Genomic DNA, 19401 nt, shown 5'->3' with positions numbered 1-19401 from the left:
ACAGCAGAACACTTCTCTGGTTTTTAACCTTTTATCACAAGTCTGTTGCATCAGAAATGATTTCTTATGTGCTAAGATACAATGTTAGGATAAGAAGACACAATGATTCTTTTTCTTAGTTGGCAGGGCATAAAAAAGGCCTAGAGGAATTTGCCTGTGAGCAACTGTGGGAGTGACTGAATTTATGAAAGCCAATTGCAAAGTCACATCTTTTAGTTGGGCTCAACTTATATTGCATGCAGACAAAAAATAAAAAAATAAGTCAGGGGATGAGGGTTGAAGGCAAAAACATAATTTAAAATCAGCAAAAATATTTAAGATTGACAATATTACTGAACAGCCCTCAAAGAAAAAAGAGGCATATGACAGACAAGACCAGGAGAATATTATTACCCAGACAACATAATCTGAACTTCTGTCAGAGAAAGAGAAACTGGGCCATGCAGATCTATCTCAAACCAGACCCCCAAAATCCTATCAATACCTGGCACCAGCTCACTCCTCTTTCTTCACAGAAAGAGGTCCAATTACTCTGCTATCTGCTGTGTACTTCCTAATATAAGTGTCAAATGAGCTGCTACTTGATGACTGTTGGCCTTTGACGAATACTTACCAGTGAATGCTACCCCATGCCCAACTTCAGCGAGAGCTGAACAACCATCTCAGGAGAGCAGTGGCTAGTGAAAACAAGGTCAGTCACCTTCACTGGAGGCACAACTGGCACATGCAGAGACTCCAAGCTGTGCCTCAGGAACAGTTACACTGACACTGAAGACTACTGCAATCACCTAACACTCATGAAACACATTCCTCAGGTAAGATGACAGAATCAGCATAAACCTCCAGGTGGAATAAGCTTGCATTACCATGGCATCTCTCACTAATCAATATCAAAGCACTTGCAGAGTTTATCAAGCTTTAGAACATTCTTGAAACATACAGTGGTTTAATTCCCACCTTACAGATGGGGTTACAGCCTCAGTACAGACTGTTGTGCTTTCATCCCAGCCAGCAACCAAGCCCCATGCAGCCATTCACTCACTCCCTCACCAGCAGAACTGGGGAGAGAATCAGAACGGTAAAAGCTGGGAAACTTGTGGGTTGACATAAAGACAGTTTAACAGAGAAAGCAAAGCAAAACAAGGAATTGATTCACTGCTCCCCATGGGCAGGCAGGTGTTCGGCCATCTCCAGGAGAACAGGGTCCCATCACACATAATGGTGACTTGGGAAGACAAACACCATCACTCTGAACATCCTCCCCTCCTCCTTTTTCCTCCGACTTTCTACACTGAGCATGATGTCACAGGGTCTGGAATATCCCTTTGGTCAGTTTGAGTCACCTGTCCCAGCTGTGTCTCCTCCCAGCATATACCTCGTGCCAGTGTGGCAGTACGGAAAGCAGAAAAAGGCCTTGGCTCTGTGTAAGCTCTGCTCAGCAATAACAAAAACATCCCTGTTATCAACCTGTGTTCAGCACAAATCCAAAACACAGCCCCATACCAGCCACTGTGAAGAAAATTAACTCTACCCCAGCCAAAACCAGCACAAGATGTATGCTAAAGGAGTCAGCAACTGTGCTAGAATTCAGGCTCTGAAAGATGAGCTCTGTCAAGTCTTGCTGCAGCATTTTTAAATAATAACACCCCCTTGGTACAAAACATCACCATCCTTCCCTTGGTGAATGAGACAGCAGAATGTGCACTTTATGTCAGCTGTACTTTACCGTCTGGCATGGCTTGTTTTGAAATGCCAGAGAAGGTGAAAGCTTGCACAAAGCCAGGCTGTGAGTTGGAGCAGGTGAGGCACAAGGACTGCTCCTCCCAGTGTGCTATAAGAACAGTCCTCTCTGATAGAGAAGTGGTAAATAGCTGAGACTGATAAAGTTTTAAACCACTGAAACAGTTTAGTGAGTGTCTAAGGCTAGAGCCTTAAGAATTGTAATCAAATACCTAACGCTTTCCTGAATTATGAAATCCTTACGTGACCTCTTTCCACCTTGGTTTCTCCACACATAGTAGTCATGGTTTATCTTATGCCTGTAAGAGATCTCAGAGATCATTCAGGATTATCCAGCAGTGATAGCAGATCTGCTTCAGATTAATAAATCCTCAAAAATGTTATTGTTGCTATCAATAAATAATAAAATTATATCTGCTCTAAGAAAAATTAGATTCCTTCTCTGCAGAATAGTTTACCTTGTTCTCCTAACCAGATTTCCCTACCTTGCAAGGAGGTTACCATTCTGTTTGCATTCCGTTGCAAACTGTGATGTTCACAGAGCTTCGAATGCCAAAACTCCCAACAGTATTCATTCACGTACAGATGGGCAAAGTCAGTCAATGAAAAGGCTCAAAGCAAGGTGCAAAGACGACCCTGCCAATGACTAGGGAGCTGCTAAACTTATATCCCAGGCCACAGATATTAGGATGTGCAGGTATTTTGCCCTGAGTGACCCACATATTACAGTAAACTCTTACAGTACCTCCCAATTCTAGTAGCTGCCTGCAGCCAATATCCTGTAGGGCCAAAGATCTGATCCCTTTGACCCCCAAAGCAGGGAAAGAGTTACATCTTCTCTCTGCAAAGCCAATAAAAACCTCTTGATTATAATTTAGATAAGAGCCACTGGATTGAATAATAATGTCTGAAACTCCCCTGGCTGTTTCACCTTGAGACGTCCATCACTGGGTTAAACATGATGCTAATTGCATTTGGATTGATTAATTTCTCTCACTCCTGTCTATTCGAATAATGCTTAACAAAATAATCACAGCACCCAGAGCCAAATCTTCTCCGTCAAAGGAATGAAGCCATCAGAACCAGCAGAGATGAAAGAAATGAAGATGACCCGTAATTACTGCTACGGTGATATCATTACCATATTACAGAAAATGAGTGTATGTGGGGGGAGCGGGGGCTGCGATTATTATTTATTTTTTAATGGAACCTCACATCCCAAGAATACAGCTCCAACACAGTGAGTGGAGCATACAGAAATACAGAACTAAAAAAATATTGTGCATTAAATTGCAAAATACAGTGAACACTAGGACTCCTGATGCATCAAGCATCCTGTACTGTGAGCTGCTGTTTATTCGCTTCACTATTTTTTCATTGCAATAATATTTTGCATGACTAGCATAGAGATTTAAGATGCCTCTTTTCCCAAAAAGATCCTCAAGGCCCTGCAGCAGAACTCACCCATAACCTTGATGCTAAAGTCATTCTCTTTTAATATTATTACAAGTCTTCTTATTTTCAATGCTGGCATTCAGATTTTTGAACCACAAGACCTAATTTGATGCTCAAAGAAAAGCTATTACGCAAGAAATTTTTATTCTTCAATGCTGATTCCTCTCTGAAGGCAGTTACAAACTGCATCTCCAGCCACAGTAGATCACTTTCAACCATTCAATATGCTGGTTCTGTAAAGATATCAAATGTATCAAGTCTGGAAGAATTTAAAGCAGGATTTCAAAAAAAAAGAAAACCAAAAAACCCCAAACAGCCAAACCCACAACCCTAACATACAAACGGAAGGCCTTCTGCTCCCTTTATTCTCCAAAATACACTCCCAAAGCCCCTATCATTTGAGAAACAAATAAGCTTGGCAATTGTGTAAGATCTACAGACACCTGTGCACTGCAATTCTAATTGTGGTTTATACAGTTCACTTCTCTCAGTGCTCCTTATGTCTGCCCCCTAATCTCAAACCAAAGACAAAAAAAACTACACACAACTAGCAGCTTAAAATATTTATTCTGGAATAAAGCCAAGGTCAAATACACAAGAAAATTTCACACGCCAAAAATGTCAAGACCTAAAACCAGGCACTGACTCAGGAAGCTAATTAAACACAGAAAAATTATGTTCAAGTATCTCGTAAGGCTGAAATAAAAAAAATTGAGTTATACTTCTAATATTAAAAGCAGTAAGAAAAGCAATTTTGCATCAAAGTTGAGGATATTTTCAAATATACCTGAAAGGTACTTTACTAACATAAGTTATCACTGGAAGAGCTACAGCTTGGGAGAGCTCTGACCACCAAATCCCACAGATGTTGCAGCCAAACAGCACAATAGGGTGATGTTTTTACAAGAAGCACTCTAAAGGGCCTTTTTCTACTTGCTTGTACCAAAAGGAAAATAATCTTTCTGGCTTCCAACACCTGCAGTGGATCAAGAGTTCTTGATAATTTAGATTTTCTCACCACAGTATCTCAAGGAAGAATCTTCTTTACCAAACACCATGGAGAAATGAGATCAAAACTGTTTCTTCAATAACTCCTGGGCATAAAACACACAGAGAAGCTCAGCAAAGAGGTCAGCGCTGAACACACACATACAGCCAGGTATGAAAGCATTCTGGAGGTGAATGGACCCTTCTCAGAAGGCACAGGGGCAGAAGTGCTGCCCACACTACCACAACACACTGCACCCAGATGCAGTGCCCCTGCCTGCGCTGGGGAGCACATATTTACTGCTGGGAGCAAAGCAGGTGAACCCTGAAAGTAACAATTTTTTCAAGTTTTATCAGTGGCCAGGGCATGGAGGCCACAGCCAAATCTGAGCCCAGGAGCCAATAGAAACAAAGGGATTAAGAGTTATTAGGAGCAGAGAGAATTACATATTTACAGTACAGTTACTGAAAAATAATCGTGTAATGATTATGTAAGTCCCTATATTCCTTTTGGCTAATAACACTGGGATACAAGCTGTATGGTTATGCAAGCCAGGGCACACAAATCCAATCCGAAGACATCAAGGCTTGTTTACGGGGAGGCTTGCAGCGCTGGATGAAGAGCAGTACAGCTTCCTTGACCTCCAAAAGGCAGAAACTAGCCTTTGTCAATAGGTTAGCTAATGGCCTGAACTGTGAAGAAGAACTGAATTTTTAAATTTAACTTCTGTCAACAAACTTAATGGAAAGAGATGTCTAGATGGAAGAAGCTCATAATATGGTAGTCTGTATTTATTTGTCCAGAAGTATGTCTTTACTTTAAAAAGCAGACTAAATCTTTAAAATGTTTTCTAATCCCAAGATTTCTTATTGAAACATCTTTCCATTTAGATGACTGCAGCCCTTGACACAACAATGAATTATCAGTATTGTAGGCCTCTATGAAAAGAAGATTCATGGGTTTTGACTGAAAAATATTATTTGATTTACACATGAATTAAACCAAGATTCCTTTTGCAATTAGTATGATACAATACATCAAATTACATAGAAGACTTCCAAAATTTCCAAAAATCAGACAAGGTCTGTATGGCCAAATATATGCAAATGACTGAAATCTCAGTGTTCCAAGGTCAAAGTCTCAGGCTTTGTTAAGACAGAATTATGGAAGAGCAGCAATATGCAGTTTGTGGGCTGCAGAAGAAAACCTTCACAACTGCCTCCATAATTTTATTCTTTCCTCCATGTGAATCAAAGGTACTTTATGTAACAATTACCCTTATCCCTATCCTCATCCTTCCTAGTATATTCACTGCTTGCTTTATTCCAGCATTTTAAATTATAACTTCATACGTTTCAGGTGTGCTGCCCACTACAAAACTCTTCCGGCAGCAATACCCTGAGCTGAGGAGTATCTGAGAGACCAGAAGAAAATTTGGGAAATTCAAAACCATCTTTACCAACTCCAAGTTGTTCACAAGACATCTGAGAAAATGCACTGATTTAGAAATGTTACAGTTTTTACAGCATCCAAATGCTAGTAGAGTCAAGTTCGAATGAATAGGAAAAAACTGTAGTTACTCAGAGAATCTATGACTAGTGTTAATCTGACCTACTTCATAACAAAATTGCAATGCCACTCAAGGCCGTTTGGAATAGGTATTAAAGTATAAACAATGCAGGTTCTGCTACAATTAATACAATTTAGCTGCTAACGAGATTAAAGGCAACTGGGCAAGGCTCAGCTGTAAAAACAGATGTAAAAGATACACCCAAAAATACACCCTCCCAGACCCACAGGGAAATGTGAGAACATTTTTCATAAAGACCTTCACACTTCTAATATTGATGAGTTTTAAAGAAGATATTAAGAATACAAGAAATATGGAGGGTATCGGAGTCTGAAGATATGTCCTGAGAGTAGAGGCCAGAAGAAACTCCAGTTTTCTGAAACCCAGCAATAAAGCCAAAACAAACAAACCCCCCCCCCTTTTTTTTTTTTGCTCCAGAAGGTCTACTGAGAGTAGCCCAGTAAGCTTTGGTACTCTTTTGCTTCCAAAAATCTCTTCATGTTTATTTACAGTCCATGCATACCACTGGTCAGAGGCCATGTCTACCATTAGGTGCTTCTCTTATGAAAGCTGAATGCAGCGACACCACTATCTTTTAATGAGAACAGAAGAATTCTTCATCCATTACTAGAAGAAAGAACACAGGCACTGCAGCAAAGCAGATGGCAAACCATCTACAAGACAGCTCAGAAAGGAAAACAGAAGGCAGCGATGGCCATGCGGACTCTCCATGGATTTGGTGAGTAGGAATGCTGCTCTGAGGGTTGAGAGATACTGAAGAAATTCTGGAAGTCTGGAGAAGTCTGAAGACTCCATAGTCCAGTGGCAATGGAACTATCAGAACTATTTAGAGTTAGAAAGGTACAGCAGAGCAGAAGAAGTAAAAGGAGAATACAAGGAAAAAGTGGTTAGTGAAGAAAATTTAATCTACCAGAAGAGAACAGACAGAATAAGGTGTACAGTACAATATCATATGAGGAAAATTGCACAGAATCAGAGATTCATTCTGACTTGATAGAACCTTGGCAGGTCTCCAGTTAATGTTCTGTTCAGAACAGACAGGCTGCTCAGGGCTTTCTCCAGTCAAGTCATAAAAACATCCATAGATGCAGACTGCACAACCTCTCTTGACAACCCTTCCAATACTTGACTGTTCCATGCTGGAAAAGTTTTCTTTTGATTCCAGTCAGAAACATTCTTGCTTCAATTTACGATTATTGTCTCTTGTCCTCCCACCATGCGGCACCATGCACAGACTGACTCCATCTTCTCAACCTCCCTGCACGTTCTAGCAGGCAGCTATCAGGTCCCTGTGGTCACCTCTTCTCCATGCTAAATGAGCCCCATTCCACTGGCCTCTGTTCACAGGGCAAGTGTTCCAGCCCCTGATCATCTTGGTGGCTCTCCACTGAAGTCACTCCAGTTTACCAATGTCTTCTTCATGCTGGGGCATGGAGGACACCACTGGATGTGGCGTTGCAGATGCAGATGCGTCACTTCCCTGGATCTACTGGCCATGTTTCAATCAACAGATGGATATCCATTCCCACATCCCTTTCCCATATTCTACTTACTGTATTCCTTTTCAACACTGTTTCCTTGCCTTTAACCTTCCACCTACCCACTGCTTAGCTTAATGTTCCAGGAAACCCAAGCACCATAGTGAAGAGTGAGGGCATTTTATGCTCTGAGACAGGGGAGGAACTGTTTGCTCCTTTCAGGTTTATATACATACGTTAGTAAACATAAATTGTAAGCTTATCTTTTTTTTTTAATTAATTTGCTCTCTATTTTCAGGTAAGCCAGGTATTAGACATGAAAATCTTGAGGCAACCCAGAGAAATATCTGTTGCAAACCAAATGAGAGCTTGGCCTGCTACCCAGAAACATCCATCACCCAGCCCTTTTCTGTTGGGATTTGTGTTGAATGACGTCCTCTGCAGGTCAACAATTAGTTTTTAGCATAAGAGTCCTGTGTCATCGTCATCATCTCCCCAGGAGACCTAAACAGGCTGAGTGATTTTTAGATTATATGGTCTGATAAGACACAGGCTCCTGACTCCCTGTATGCTTGTGCCATGCAGGCCACCTGCTCTACGGAGCTGCCACCAGGGACACCCTCAAAAAGGTTTAATAATGGTGTTCTCTCTAGAGGTGTAACTCAGAGCATGCTCAGAATTTACATTTCTGTATCACTGACTAAAATCTTGTATACAAAATCCTATCTATAAGTAGGATCTATGACTAGTTGCTAAAAAAATTGTAGGAATGTTATTTCCTATTAAACTAGAATCTGTCTGCTCTGTGGTCATAAAAACTGTAAATGAGCACAGGAATTGATAGAGCAGGGCGGATCAGTAATCTACCCAGTCAGGTATCCTGTCTGACTGCACCCAAGATCAGAAGCATCACAGGAAAAGATAAATTAGGAAGCCACATTATGAAGACATATGGAGTAATTATTACCGAAAGAGTCCTCCTTTTCCTAAGTACTTGTTTTATATCCTGAAACGGCTGATATTTCCTACTTCATTTTAGATTTTATTCTGCTCTAACTAAAAATGTTATCATCCATTTAATTGCCTGATTCCCTTTCAATTGTTGCTAAGTACTTGGTTTAAAAAAAAAATAATCCCAGTGTGGCAGAAAGTTCCACATCAAATTACTCATTTTGTAAAAAGCATTTCTTTTGCTAATTTTAATCTGACCGGCTTCCATTACTTGTTTTCTGATTTTCTCCCTGCTCATTCTTTTCAGGGTTGGGAGTCAATTGGAATTTTCAATTTATCTTTTCAATTGCAGAGATGTAAAATAACAACTGCACAACCTTTCAAAATCAAAGAGATCCTCTTCTCCCCCCCCCTCACATTCTCATTAAGAAAACTCTTGATTTATAAGAAGCTCTCTAGTAGTGAATAGTGTATTTCACACTATCTCAAAATTATTCCTACCAAAATACTGCCTGACAGGGTATCCAAAGTTACAAAATAGAGAATGAGACTTATTTCCTTCCTGGGAGAAGATAATTAGACCTTACGCAGAAACATAGGTTGTAAAGCATAAACAATTATTAAATTCAAGCAGAAGAGGTGGGAGATAGGATAATAATTTGCTGTGACTTGGAGATACACTCAAGCCTGAAGATCTAGAGGAGAAGAACAATCTGCTCAGCTTCACCATACTGGGGACCTGGCTATTCCGGACCTGGCTGTTTTGGATGATCCCAGGAGCTCAGGAGGTTTGAGGTGCTGCCACATTCATCAACTGTGCACAAAACCCAATTACTTTGACTAAATTCTCCAGCAAGTTCAGACAGATTTCTCAAGAAAATTCTGCCAAACAGCAAGGTTTTCATTCAGAAACACAAAAGTCATGTAAAAACCCACAACATACAGAACATCAGAACAACAAAGAAAAAACATAAAGAGAAATGGAGAAATGGTCTGATACCATACTGAAGTGTATGTAGAAATGTATGGAGATCTTGATCACAATCAAAATAAGGAGCTCATCTTTGTGAGTGGAACAGGATTTGGTAAGATCAGAGTAAAAGATTCTGAGAAAGGGATAATATTATAAGAACTTGGATAAGCGCTGTGTGGATAGATAGGAAAGGTTTTATTCCAGAGGTGTTATATCAAAAAATGGAAGAAGATTTAGATTATGGCTTGGATGCCTGGACTTACTGGAGAGTCAAACATTATACTTGGTCACAAGGTTAAATGAGCAATAGAGCAGCAGTCATTGAAAGAGAGATCACAGACAATCTGTTTGGCACTAGAGGAGGAGTAAAAAACTCCAGTTTCAACAAGTACTCAGGTCCCTCAGATATAAGGGAAATGAAGGGGCTGCAAGGAAGCATTTTTAATCCCATAGGTTCTAGAAAGGTAGCAACGTTCATTAGCTCCCACTGTGCTCTAAATACTCTGAAATAGGTATGTTACTAACTTACAGTCACAATATAGAACAAAATACAAATGATATGAGACAAACAAAGCCATGCTACATAGTCTGACACATGCATTCACACTAGCTCTACAAGATAGCTGTGTTTCATGGACATAAATTTTATAATTTTTTTCAAATTATCTGGCTTCTTAGGAGTATTAAACCACTACCTTGCATGAGCACTGTAGTGTTTGCACAAAATTATATTATCAGAATTATTTACTGAAAAGAGAATAAAAATAAAAGAGTACTGAATAGACAGGAAACAAAATGTTACAGAACTGATGTTCTCTTCATTCATAGTAAACATTTTTCACTTCGCAGTTTCACTGCCATAACCACTTACAATTTGAATCATTACAACAGATCTACATCCCACTTTCCTCATCATTTAATTGGAAACTATGTGATACCCACTCTAAAAATCATCAACATTCACCATTTCTCCTCTTCTCATTGGCACACATGTAAAGGGCCTATAAACTCCTACAGTCACCAGCCTAAGATGTGCCCTTCGCTGGGACAGATGTTGCCACTGGCTTGAAGAACTTGTGCCCTCTGGGAATCCAGCAGCAGGTCTTTTGTTTTATCCAGCAGGCAGGGGGCACTCCAAATTCCTCATCAGGAAGTGATCTGCAGCTATGCACCAAAGGGAAGAGTCCAGCTTGAAGGATTTTGGATTTCATTTAAGGCAGTGCTTAGCAAGAAGAGAGGGCAGCAGGTACATTTTCAATGCCATCTGCTGGGTAAGACAGACAGCTCTAATAAAGGCAAACTCCCACTGTTTTCCATCTATCACCATCAACTCATACCAACAGCTCCCTCCTCTTTGTACCTTACCTAAACAAGTATCAAATTTGAAGTTGTCTTAATAAGCACATCTTATTCCCCACTCTGTTAATGCATCTAAGAAAGCAAATAAGCTTTATGAACATGTTTGAGTTTGCAAAAATGACTGCATTTTACTCCAGCTGAGAATTCAGGGGGTTCTGACAGTGAAAAATATCTTAAAATAGATTTGATGAGAAGAGCCTGATGCCTGTGCTGCAAAACATATTCCTGTACTGCACCAATCTCATCTCTCATTCTAGGAGGGCTAATACTTCTTTCTGAAGAGAGCAATGAAAAAGTCACAATACAAGAAGGTTTTCTCCTCTTCCCTGAAGAGTATTTTTCCCATTGGAAAGACCAACAATGGAAAGCATTCACTCAGCTAAACGAGTAGAAACAGACTTGTATTTCACAATAAAATGGAACAGACAACTACTCTAAAGAGACAGGTAAATTCTATTCCTAGAGAAGTCTAACACCAGATATCCTAGGATTTAAGAATAGATATTTATTAATTCAGGGTGAATAAAATGTTGGCTTGATCTTGAACAATTTTCTGACTTTTGTGAATTATGACTTACATTATGGTCAATCAAATTGCAAAGCTTCATTAAACATGTTTCAACTGTTCACAGAAATCACTGACACTACGGATATCTGCAATTCCTCATAAAGGACATCTGAGCACATTCCCCTTGTGAGAGTGTAACCAAAGAACTTCTGAAGACTGTGATAGAATGACCCCCTTGCTCTATTACGCCATTTAGACAGCCTACTGCTCACCTAAATTCAGTAAAAAAAGAGGGATTGGCATGAAATGAGGTCTGGCATGAGGCTGATATAACTCATGTAAGAGATGCAGGAACAGATTGCACTCCTAGGTCCTCAAATACAAAAATTGTACATGCTGACATGAAAAAACAATTGTTAATAAACAGATATTCTACTCTTCAACACTCCATATGGCAGTCTGATGGATTAAACACCAGCAGAGTGTTGATCACTCTAAAAGCTCATATTGAGATGATCTGGAAAATCTGTCTATCTACAATTTAGGAATTCTGGTTAATTTAATTAAAATGTTGCATCACTAAGTGCCTTAATATGGAAAGCCATAAGCTTGTGAAGTTCCTGGCACATGCCTGCCTTCAGAAGATGTTACAGCACAAATTAGCAAGAGTCTCCTTTTAAATTTGGGATCTACAAAGGAAGACTCCTGAGCTAGAAAATCAGTCTAAGTGTACAAGCACGAAGAAGAGAGCAGAAAAATCGCCAAAACAGGCAGAGGGACAGGTAATACAATAAGCCTAAGGAATGCCTGTAGCATAAGAAAAAAAGGACACAGGCTGTCAAGGTATAGGTGACTTTTTTGAAAGAGGCCAGCTAAGGTTAAAAGAAACTAGACGTGTTACAAAGAGCAGACTGAGAACTGGAGAGAGAGGGGTGGGGTTCAGGAAAGGAACTGTCCCCTTGCGAAGAGAACAAAGGCCAGGAAGGCACAAGAATGAAGAAGGCCCATGATCAACATGCTTGGCCAAAGGTAATCCCAATGGTGTAATCTCCCCTTACCAAGGGAGGCTTGAGACCTGGCTTCTTCAGTTGAGACAGGCTCCAACACATACACAATCAATTACTGCAATTTAGCTAGGAGGTGGTACCTGCTCATTTTCAATTTGGTGTCAACACCACAAACGAGAATCTTTGAGGCTAAGGCAGCTTAGAAAGTTTTTTCTTCCTAGAAGCATGGCTGGATGAAAGAAACAGATGTTCCCAATGCAAAATCCTGTCACAAAAAACAAGAGAGTAAACTGCTAGGATGTGGAAGCAGATGATAGTTTGGAAAACAAATAGAAAACCATGTCTGATGCAGCTCTAAGTTAATGGAAGCCAAAACATTCCCAGTACGTTCACTACTGCCTCCAGAACGACCTGTGTATGTTAATACTTTCTTATACTTAATAACATTTACTTTTCTTCTTAACAAAAAAATGAAGATGCTGGGTTCACTTCTCAGCAGTTAAAGCTGAGGATGCAGCATCAAGGGTTTTCTGGGCACAACTGCTAATATTTGAGAGGAGTCTGAAAAAAGGGAAGTGGTATTATCAGGGAGATGTTGTGGAAGAACAGACAGAAGCCCCCATGTTACTATTGTCTCAGTCCACTGTATTTCAGCAAAGCATAAAACCTTTTTTTTCTCTTTCCATTCTCAAAACTATCTAGAGTAAAGAAAAAAAATTCTAAATGGAAGGAACAGCAGTTATCTCTAGGAAAACATTGGCTTAGGCTCATTTTTTGCTCCAAATCATTAAACAGAAAAAATTTTGGATTTTGTTCTGTAGAATGATCATCTTGGAAAAACAGGAGTAGTCTCTCCAGTATGGCAATTGGTCCTGTACTTGTACAGACAGATGAGATTCTGCCTGCAAAACCCAGGAGGATCTGTTGACTTGCTGCAACAGACAGTAGAGCATGTGGGACTGTGAAGAAAGCCCGGTTGTGTTCTATGTCTAGCACAGTATCATAAAGAAAGACTGTCACCCCTTGAATGCCACTTCGGCTGTGCTTCTACAATTCACTGTGTAACAAAAAAAATATTGATCTTTTACAATGTACACCCCTATACTAATCTTTTCCATAAGAGTAGCATTCAGAAAAATTGATCTGGAGAAAATAAAAAACAAAGCCATGTTCTTAGAAAATAAAAACCATTTATAAAAAGTTTGATCACATTTACATCTACATGCTTCCTCTAGACTATTGACAACTTTTCAGAACATGTGACTGAGCGTGTTGGAGCCAAAGTTAATTATTTGCATATTCAAATACAAGAGTACTGATCTTCTATATTATAACAAGCATAAGAGCCAATAAAAAGTGCCAAAGACAGAAAGCAAGGTGGGAAAATAACCTTTCTTCCCCTAAGTCTTCTCTGCTTCAGAGAGACCAAGCAGGCTGGTTTCAAAACAAGAGCAAGTGATATAACCAAACAAAAGCAGATCTGAAAGGTGAGCAAACCCCACAAGCCACAGAGTCATTATTACTGTGTCGAAAGCACACTTGTTAAAAATGTATATTTTAATTTTCTGTATTGCTAAAGGTCCCAATTTGCCCAGGGATCTAGCTAAGCTGCCATTTTCTACCACGATACAGTCTAATCTTTATTTAATGGATTTAGCATCTATCTTCACTAGAGTGGTCTCTAAGGGGAAGGGGAGGGGAGTATGAAGGGGCATGAAGAGATGATCAGGGCCCCCCTCTCCTTCATCCATCCGGCGCTCATGTTTGTGTTCAAAATTCAATTACCTCCTTATTGATACTTCACAGAGATATTTAAGCTGCAAACATGAAGCCCTGATTTCCCAGGGGGCCATGCCCCTCTCTATTTCACTGCTCTGCTTCCCCCAGGGTGAATTCCTGAGGCGTCCATATTAATAGGTAATCAGTCACAATTCATTTATTAAACAGCTAGCAAGGTTTATCAGCCTGCCCTGATTAGCCAGAAGAAGCCACTGAATTCCTAATTTATTTATGGAAATCTAAGTGTCTTTTTGAATTCCATTCATGAAAGACAGGGGTGCCATGGGTCTGGCACACTGAATTCTAACAGAGAAGCACCAGGCAACCTGGACACTGAGGACTTTGCAACTTCAGCCTAGTAAACACACTGTGGTGACCCCAGCATGACCAAGAGATTTAGACCAGAACCTCAGACATGGATTCACAAGCTAGCTCTTCAGAGAGTGGGCATTGCCATCCACTAGAGAATTACTGTCCTATTACTATCAGTGTGTGGAAAAAGTTCACTAAACAGCCATCAATGCAACAAAACTAGGTCAAAATAATAAAGAAAAAAAGAAGCATTTTTAAAAGTTTGAATAGAACATTCAGAACAGTGCTGAAAACAACTGCCAGGTAACATTAATATACACATCTACACATAAAGTTCAGCTTTTTGAAAACTGCAGACAGTTACAACCTTTACATTATTTCTGCTATAATAATTTCAACTAAACTGATTTTAAAATGGAATGCCACTACTGTACATTCAAACTCAGATACAGAAGGTCAGTGATGCTGCTGATTACCAAAAAGTGAAAATGGCTAAAAACAATAAAAAAGATCACTTCTCTATTGTTTTAAAAAGAGATGTGGAGTACTAAGTAAAAAGCAGACCCTGAAGTGAAAAGACTTACAGGTGCACTGGATACACCTTAAGGCAGTTAGAATACAGCTTCATATAACATAAAGCTTATAAACACAGGCCTCTAAAGGTTCAAGGTTACCACTGGTGAAAAACTCTTTTTATCCCTGTCAGCTGTGTAGTGATCTCCAAAACTCATGTGTACCTGAATTTTACCCACCTTAGTTACTTAATCAGAAAACAACTAGGAATGGAAGACTATAGAAAATGTTTATTTCCTTTTTCTTCTCAATACAAATTTGTACCAAGTACATTTCAATGTGTCCCCCTCTGCCTTTGGTGACTTTCCTGAACAGCTCTACAGGGAAGTAAATATAGGTAAACACAGTAAATATAGGGATTGTATTTTCAAATGCTCCGAATGAGGAGGATGTCCCTCACACAGATGCAGTAGCCAAAAGGATATTTTTGCCTAATTTTTTTCTAATATCTTTAGATCTCAAAACTGACAGGATTTAACAATATACAGTGTTATATGAAATATAGATGGAGGTATGTTCAAACATACTGAGAGCATTTCTGTTAACACTAATTCTGAGATACTGTTACGAGACATTTTGTTTAGTGACTTCAGTATTCTGATCTGATTATTAACTACAAAAGTATTCAAAAGTAACAAGCATAAATAAAGAGCATGCAGATGCCACTCCACAATACTGTATCTCACAAAAATTATTTCAGTTCAATCACAATTACTTGGAAATATATTTCAAAAAACATTCCAAAATCTTATGTAGTTTAAAACTGGCTACACCTGTATCCTGTGATTTTACAAGTACAAGCTCCATAGTTACATTAATTTGTTTAAGGTTCCATTATACAAAAAATGCAGTAGTGCATTAAAACTGATATAAAATCCCCACTTCAACTGAACTAATACAACCCATAACCCTAAATACAAAATATATTATTTCCTCTCAAATTACAGTGGTTAGACATGAAAAGATGTAGTACGTGCAATAAATACATCCAAAATGCTAGGAGGACTGAGCATTTGAATTCATCCAGAACCAGAACTTGTATGTTGCAGGTGTTTGAAGTCAAGGATAGCATGGGGAAACGAATCCTGGAAGAAGCATTTTTTTGCTGCCTGAAAAAGTAATCAATAGCTTAACTGTAATTAGTTTGTGTTTTCCGCAGATAAGGGTGATTCAGCGTATTTTTCCTACTATGAAATGTAGTTCCTAGAAGAAGGAAAAAGACCCAGAATTTACAAGAAAGATTTCTCAATACCTTTCCTCCACTGCATAAGGAGGATTTTCACGATGACACAAGAGACAGACACTACAGGATTTTACAACAGACCCGAACGTCTAATCAAGTTGTGGCTCTCAACAGCCAGTTTCTGCAGCCCTCATTGCTTGGGGAACTGCAAATGCTACCAATGAAAATAAAACAACCTCTTCCTTTCCTGAGTCTATCCATACTTCACCTTCTCCCCCTTCAGCAGTAAATTCACAAAGGTAATTTCAAACGAGGGCTTTCCAGAATACACAAGATAGAACTCACCACAGAGCACGTAAAATAGCACACTCATGATGCATGTTTTCACTGGGAAGCTCAATGAGCATCAAACTCCATGTTATTTTCACTCCCTCAATATGTAAGGTCCTTATCATACAGAACATTGCAGCACTGTCCATAATAGACATCTAACCCATGATGTCCAAAAGTGCTGGAAAATGGAAGCTGCAATCATGTTGCAGTTATTTCTAGTCTAAACAGATGTTATTTCTAGTCTTGTAGTTTTCACAGATGTTACTTCTGGTTATTTCTAGTTTTCATTGCTTTTGAAACACAACTGAGTGAAAGCAATGTAGCACTGGCACATATATGGAAAAAAACCCTACAAAACTGTAAGATAATAGAATTTACTATTACACAATATTACAATCTTTAACTGCTTGACTGATTTTCAAACTAACCTGTTTAAAGTCCATTTTAATGCAACCAAGTCTGATATAGATACCCAGTCAAACCCAGCACACCACTGTGCACCCACCAAGCAGAACTGGAATTCATATCCCTGTATAACACCCAAAGGGTTTTAAAATAAAAAGCAGAAGTATTATATAGGTGCTCCTTCCTTTCTAATGCCACTCAATAGAACTTGATGACAAACATCTACCTATTACTCCGTTGAAAATTACTCTTCATACTTTCATCCTGTCCCATCTTGTCCTGCATCTTACACATTTATTTCCAATTCTCCTGAAACAATGCCCATTTACTTTTAAGGCTACTACAGTAACAAACTGCATGATTACAATAAAGCCTGAGATGATGATCTTCTCTCTTTCTTGCACAGTCAGTGCCAGCAACATCATACTTTTACCGATTTAACACGGAACGTCACAAACTGCACACACAAAAATTACTTCCTACACTACTTAAGTGCTGTAACTTAAGTGACAGGCATTTACAGGCAGAGTATAACACAGTTCAGAATAAAAATGAGACCCTTTAATTGACACTGGAGAAAATTAGATTCTAACTGCATATGCTATATTTTGCTGATGACAATGAGGCTAGCATTTGAAAAAAAGTGTTATGAGTTCCTTAACGACCAACAGGTTATTAAGACCTTTGTCACATAAGTCATTAGAAATGTGACATTTCCAACAGCAGAGAGCCCTCTAGAGCTACCAAGGGATAACAGTTCAGCAGCCCTCCAGGAGAAGGGCACCAGTGCTGCTTAATGCAACACCCGGGCTCTTCATATTCCCCCCCAGCTACTGACCAAACAAGATTTCACCTGGTTCAGTAGAACAGATCAAACTCCACAGTGAGAAAACAGAAGTCACATTTTAATTTGAAGAATATGGGAGCTAATATTTATTGAATTGCCAGTAAACTTGGAAAGCTTTAAAATGTAATAATACATTTGGGGGGAGTTGTGCAAAGACTTAGAGATACTTATTTATAATACATATGTTTGTAAAACATCACCAAATACCTGAAAAGCAAAATTTTACGTAACAATGCATAGTAACACCAAAATAATTGTCACTTTTTGAAGTTTAAACAATATGTGGATATATGCCTCACAGCACAAAAAGCTCTCCATATGAAAATGCCCTATCAATGTAAAATAATTTCTACACAGAAAATATATTCTACTGAACTTATTATAATAAAGTTTACAAGCTTTCACTAAAACAGTGCTCAAAACAACACATAAATGGAATCTACTTAATCAGTTATTAGAGGTCTTTCAATTACCTCCACTCTTGTGCTTGTGCTGTAGCAACCAATCAGTAAAATTAAATTACAAACTGAAAATCTCTACTTACACAGCGTGGAGTTTCCCATTCCCACCTCCTCAATTACAGTACAAGTCATAAGATAAATTACAAGAAAATAACTAAACTATATCCTTCAGCTTTACTGTCAAGACTTATAACTGTGAAAAGCAGTAAGCATAACTTTATTATTATCTCCTCATTGCAACCAAAAATAGCAAGAATAAACTCACCCATTTTCTCAGAACCAAAACCCATCGAAACATATAATTTTGGGACTGGCAACTAAATTACAGCACACGAACCACAGGTTTGGGTCCACATTTTAAGAGTCTAAGTTAACCACTTAAAGTTATGAGCTGAACTTTCTGCATGTTAATTCATCAGACTTCATTATGATATGGGTTTGCAGTGTGCTTAGGGAACAACAATCTCTTGGACACTTTAAAGAATCCACACACAGCCTTCAAACATGCTTTCATGGGCAAGTATAAAGTAATGTTTTATTACCAAAATAAATTTCTAAGAGCCAACACTTCGCTGGAGGGGGGAGGTGAAGAACAAACTTGTAATGAATATGATGAGAAGAGGTAGTATGTCTACTCTGCTGGCAACAGCACCAAGCATCCTTTTTTGATCTCCAGCTAGAACTCAAAAAGCCACAGCAAAACCTTCCTGTAGAGACAGAGACAATTTAAAATATCTCAGCACCCCGACAAATTCATGTTAGGATCCTGGAAGTCCAGAGTACAGTACCCCATTGGGGCTATTTTTATCTCAGGCCCACTGCTATATTCAACGATGCACTTCTAAGTGAGAATATATTCAGAACAAAAATCACTCTGTTTTACATAAATTGGTTACTCCTCTGCCCTAAACTCCCAAAATCTCATGCCCATAAACTCCAGTCATATTGGGACACATGGATATGGTATGTTTTTACAAGATTTTTATTCTATCTTATATTCAGTTTTCAATGCCTAACAAAATGCAAATAGCTGTCATTGCTTCTACATTATTAACAGCAGCAATCCTTTGATATTCTTAAATAGAGTTATTGTCTCCTTTTAGAATCAAGTACAATCTTTGTGCATCAAGAAGACAAGGCTTAGACATAACAGAAAAGGTACATTCAGGTGTAATCTGTTGTACGTGCCTGTGCAGACACCGAGCAGGTCCACACCAAGACTAAGGGGAACAAGAACACCCAGCCATCCTCACTGGAAACATGCCAGGACAGTAACTACATGTGTACACCAAGGGTCATAGCAGAGTCCTTGGCTCCTTTTCTCTATCTCCTTAAAATGTATATTTCTGCAGGATACGTACAGGAACTAGTTAATGAAAGTCAAGCAATTAAAAAGCATTTCTGAGGTATTCATGGGACTGTACCAGCCACAAGTGCCTGACAGCTCTGCGTGTGTGA

At 39.0% G+C, this 19401-nt stretch overlaps 1 protein-coding gene and 1 long non-coding RNA gene across 10 annotated transcripts in view; one reads left to right on the top strand and one right to left on the bottom strand.

The window, feature by feature from the left end:
* LOC121673622 overlaps window positions 1-12151 on the top strand; it is a 55692-nt gene extending 43541 nt beyond the window's left edge. For 5 of the 6 annotated variants that reach the window (XR_006019264.1, XR_006019259.1, XR_006019258.1 and 2 more), the window contains one exon: window positions 10793-12151. This is a non-coding gene — a long non-coding RNA (uncharacterized LOC121673622). The remainder of the gene's footprint in view (window positions 1-10792) is intronic. The other variant, XR_006019261.1, reaches the window with a different exon arrangement.
* Window positions 1-19401, bottom strand: part of LIN52 (lin-52 DREAM MuvB core complex component) — a 41720-nt gene that overhangs the window by 7846 nt on the left and 14473 nt on the right. The window contains exon 6 of one of the 4 annotated variants that reach the window (XM_042047106.1): window positions 3744-12315. The exons of 1 other annotated variant lie outside the window; for it this stretch is intronic. In XM_042047106.1, coding sequence (XP_041903040.1) covers window positions 12314-12315 — 2 coding nt within the window. In that variant the 3' untranslated portion in view covers window positions 3744-12313. Of the gene's footprint in view, window positions 1-3743; window positions 12316-12396; window positions 15824-17202; window positions 18651-19401 lie in introns of those variants that run through there. 2 more of the 4 variants (XM_042047104.1, XM_042047107.1) reach the window with 2 other exon arrangements.

The sequence above is a fragment of the Corvus kubaryi genome, unplaced genomic scaffold, assembly GCF_017639235.1.
Source record: "Corvus kubaryi isolate FWS band 111438036 unplaced genomic scaffold, C.kubaryi_AGA036_p1.0 66, whole genome shotgun sequence".
In the NCBI taxonomy this organism is placed as follows: Eukaryota; Metazoa; Chordata; class Aves; order Passeriformes; family Corvidae; genus Corvus; species Corvus kubaryi.
The sequence above is the reverse complement of the archived record's forward strand: the minus strand, read 5'-3'. Positions and strand labels throughout refer to the sequence as shown.